This window comes from Euphorbia lathyris, chromosome 9 (genome assembly GCF_963576675.1).
Source record: "Euphorbia lathyris chromosome 9, ddEupLath1.1, whole genome shotgun sequence".
NCBI classification, from domain to species: domain Eukaryota; kingdom Viridiplantae; phylum Streptophyta; class Magnoliopsida; order Malpighiales; family Euphorbiaceae; genus Euphorbia; species Euphorbia lathyris.
In genome coordinates, this window is record NC_088918.1 from 73,318,503 (window position 1) to 73,322,947 (window position 4,445).

Sequence of the window (4,445 nt, forward strand, 5' to 3'; positions counted from 1 at the left end):
GACGCATGACGCACTAAGGCGCTAGAGGTCCTGGAGCCTTGGCGCACGACGATGGCGCGTGCCATATCGCACTTACAAAAACACAAATTATAAAACTAACATAAAAATACAATGAATACTAAATCATAACAATATTAAACATAAATATGTGTATGCTTTAAAATGCAAAATAAACCCCATAATAGAAAGCTAAAGTTGAATATTGAATCCTAAATTCTACTCCTCATCAAAACTCTCCAAATTAATTACTTATATTTATATTTTTGGTCCAAAATGAATGAAAAGAAAAACAGAAAAGGAAGAGCAAGGGCAACTAAGCTAGGAGGCTGGGAAAGGAGCTGCCCAGCAAATGCATGAGCAGAAGGAAGAACCTCAACACCAAGAGGAGCACATCTATTCCCTTCTCTGTGAATGTGACTGAGTTTAGACCAAGTGAACTGCGATAGCAAATTTCGAATGTGGCCGATTAAGACACGAGATGTATGATGATTCGAGCAACCATTACTTATAAATTTAACGGCTTCGAGATAGTCAAATTCAATCCAAATTTTGTCAATACCTTGATGTAAGGCCAAGTTTAAACCAGTAGCAATTCCCCAAAGCTCAGCTTCAAACGAATTATCTCGACCAATCCTATGTAAGAATCCGCGCAGCTATACGGTCATTGTTATCGCGTCTGGAGCCATCTGTACTCAGTTTAACAATAGTGTCTGAAAGTTTCTTCCATCATATTATTGAATTCACTCCTATTGAATTTGAATTCTTTTGGCTGCTTTGTTTATGTTTGATTTCAGTTTCTATGTTTTGTTCTACTAAACTTCTTCCTCTTATAATATGATTTTATTGTCTCTTCTAATTAATTCAAATGAATAATCTCTCTTCCCTTTTAATATTTTTTTTTCTTATTTTGAACTCTTCAGGACACTTATTCCATATATATAAATGTCAAAAAAACTCATAAAACTACCCCTAACTCACCAAGGTACGCCTTAGTGCGCCTTTGGCAACTACCCCTTGGCGCAAAATGGCACACCAGACGCGCACCATGGCGATTGCGCCACACCATGGGGGTGTCATGGTGCTAACGCATGCGCCTGGTGCGCCATAGGCACGCCTTTAATAACTATGCCTAAGATATAATCAGATTCGAGTAAAAGATACCCAAGAGATATACCCAAACCCGTCTCAGCCTATTATATATATTTTGGATAATCACATTAGAACTGAACTCGAGACAAGTACCCGAAAACACCCGACATAATGAGAATAATGATCTTCAGGTAGCTTACTTCAAAGACGATACTACTGAGCAAATGTTCATCTTCTGTGAAAAAAGATGCTCAAAGCATGCACAAGCAGGAAAAGATTAAGCATAGAAAGTGTCATTTACAATAAGAAAAGGCTGCAAGGTGAAACACCAAGAAGACTCTCAATCACTTTTTAAACATGAACTCTACTCTTAAGACTTTCAGACTTCTAGACTTCAAGGTTTCAAACCACACCAAGCAATTTTGCTCCGATGGAGGTGCGCATTTAGGATAATCACAAAACACATAAGAATTGATACCATCTTTTACAAAATATGCGAGTCCTAATAGTCGAATGGCCATCCCGAATACTCCATCTCATGGTTGTGGTTATTTTCGTGTACAGTCGACGAATTGTTTCGAGTAGTCCCTTCATGGCTACTAGAGCTTGAAGAGGTAGAAGCTCGGAATGGCCACAAATATGAGAACGGATTCCGCCTACCTTCCCTGCTGTTATTCTCTCTTCCATTGTAACTACTGTTGTTTCTTCTTTGAGAACTCGAGCTTTGGCGAGTACTGCTACTACTTGATCCCTGTGATGATAGCTCCTGGCGACAAACGGGGCATGAGTTATGCTGAACCAACCAAGGGACTATGCAATCTGAATGGTATAAGTGGTTACATGGCATCTGCCTTGCTTCACTTCCCAACTCGAACTTATCTTTGCAGACCGGGCAGTGTGAATCGGAACGAAGATGTCTCTGAGTGATTTTAATGGTGGGCATTGCATCAATAGAGGATCTTGCTGCTGGGGGAGGCCCTCTCCTATCATTAGCTGAAAGCTGTTCGAATAGTTCTTCCAGTCCGGGACCTATAAAATAATCACCAGCATTACCTCGCGTTAAAGCAATTCCTGGAGTCCCGGGAAAAAGAGCTTCAAACCCACCGTTTCCAGACAACCTAAAGGGAATTTGGCCACCAAAAATCAACAAAGGACCAAACCCTGGACTATGCTCAGGAATCGATTCTGATCTCACTCGGATGTCCTGACTTCTGTCCGCCAACCGCTGCCTCATAAAGCTTGAGAATGCATCCATAAGTCCAAACCTCTGGTCACGATCATCATCATTATCCAATCCAAAAAAATCCAACGGACTGGATTGGACCATGTCATCGAGTTCTTGCACAAATCCTCCACTGCAATATGGGCAAACTGAATCTCGCCCCCGCAGACGAACTGGGCGTCTGCACCTGTAACACCAGTGGGAATTTCTGCCACTTGACATAATTCTCTCTTCTCCTCAACAAAATCTAAAACAACTTCACCCAACTTCAGCCACACAGCAGTCGGGCTCTAAACAGTTACCAATACCATAATGATCAACTATCTACACAGAAATTCATCGATATATACTGTGTGTCATTAAACAAAATTAAAAGTAACTAACTCCAGGTAACAACCAATTGATCTTAATTTTGATGATGCAAATTAAACCGGACTTGCCATTTAATCCATTTAACAGCCAGTTGATCCAACTTTTCAACAGAGAATATAAAAACAACTGATTGCACATTCCTAAAACAGTCCATGCTCAGCAAGATTTCCGACAATGTCAAATCAGGAATGACTAGCTCTTGTCATTTGGAAGTGAAATATAATTGTTCTTAGTCAATAAAAACTAAGAAATAACAACAAAACAGGTTCAAAGTTGTTTAAACATTCCACAAACATCAAATCAGTTTCCTCAAATCCATTTTATATACTAGCAGAAAATAAGGGATGTCAAAATGGGTTACCGTATCATAACCATTCCACATGATTATATATGATATAAATGACACACAAATTACAATCGTGTCTCTGTAAACCGTGTTGTCATGTCAAAAATTGTCAGGACTACAGAAAATTCTATAGTCACACATTAAAAAATCAAACTGAACTAGCTTCTCACCCTTGATTATGCATTCATGAAGATAAATCCCAATAAGAATTGATATTGCAATATAAAGTAACAACCAAGGAAGGAACATAAGAACGAAAAAGCCAAAATCTAACATGGAAGCTTCTCTGAAGTTCCAGATAAAATTGTCCTCAAAATCTAAAGAAATCCCTTGCAGTTTCTCACCAGAAAACTCATGAGTCAGTTACAATTTGGGAGAGTTAAGGGGGTACTGGGTAACAGAAGCACAGATTGGGACTTCAGTGACAGAATTACTAAGTTCAAGGAAGTAAAATTAGCAATTAGCAAGCAGACCTATGAAATTCTAATAACATAAGAACTCGTTGCCCATTGGATTCTCCAATCTCAACTGAAACAACTACAATTGAAGATCAACCATGAAAATTAGCATCTTAACTTGAAAAAACAGAAGAAGAAGAAATTAAGGATCATACACTTCAATTCGAAAACTTCGAATCAACTTCTCATAGTAGACAACAAAATTAACTTAGCATATGCCTAAATCTCACATAAAATTCAGTTTATTCTCAAACTTGATTTGAAACAAAGATCAAAAGTCAATCAATCGGGAGTACGAGCTAATAAACAGAGTATACCAAAAAAGGAAAAGTTAAAGCAACAGAAAAGAGAAAATGAAGGGCAGGGAAATAGACAGAGAAGGATAATAGTGAAAGAAAGGATCTTTACCTAGAGAGAGGAGTGGATCTGTGGAGAGAAAGATAGAGTGAAAAGTGGAAACCCTAAGTCTGATCTCCAGAAGAAGATGGAAGTGGGGGAAAGGCCAGTTTAGTTTATCATAAAGTACACGTGGTGCGTAATGCGCCAACATGGTTTATTTTTTATTATTATTTTGTGTCTTATTTTTATCTTCATGTATATCATACGGAATTTTGTATGATTGGCTGGCTTAAGACTGTCTTTGTCACACCTTAATTATTATTATTTTTATATGGAGACACCTAAAACACATTAAATATTTAATTTTCAGAAATAAAGGTTGCAGCTGAATTTTTTTTTTTTTTTTTTACAGTAATGCTAATATTTTATTAAGTAGTAAAATGGTAAGTACAACATGAAATTAGTGAGGAATAAAACCTCACATATATATAGGCTAAGCCTAATACAAAATCCACTAGGGCAAAAAATATGACTACTAAAACAAAAAGAACCATTAAAGACACATCAAACATAAACAATAGTTGAAACATATATTGATTGTAACTCCAAATTCGTCGTA

The 4,445-nt window shown here is 37.5% G+C and overlaps 1 protein-coding gene across 2 annotated transcripts; it reads right to left on the reverse strand.

Annotated features, from left to right (window-relative positions):
- Positions 1-1,348: 1,348 nt before the first annotated feature.
- LOC136205716 (probable E3 ubiquitin-protein ligase RHC1A) lies at positions 1,349-4,044 on the reverse strand. Of its 2 annotated transcripts, none has more exons than XM_065996436.1 (2): positions 3,896-4,044; positions 1,349-2,635 (listed from the first exon to the last, which is right to left on the reverse strand). In XM_065996436.1, exon 2 carries the CDS (start codon positions 2,531-2,533, stop codon positions 1,592-1,594), a length of 942 nt encoding a protein of 313 aa, XP_065852508.1. In that variant the 5' UTR covers positions 2,534-2,635; positions 3,896-4,044; the 3' UTR covers positions 1,349-1,591. The 2 variants fall into 2 exon arrangements, with proteins under 2 accessions (XP_065852508.1, XP_065852509.1); XM_065996437.1 differs by having other exon boundaries at positions 1,349-2,601; positions 3,896-4,015.
- Between the last annotated feature and the right edge of the window lie 401 nt (positions 4,045-4,445).

Coding starts and splice junctions, on each gene's coding strand:
- LOC136205716 (XM_065996436.1), bottom strand. CDS start 2,533: ATGTCAAGTGGCAGAAATTCCCACTGGTGTTACAGGTGCAGACGCCCA.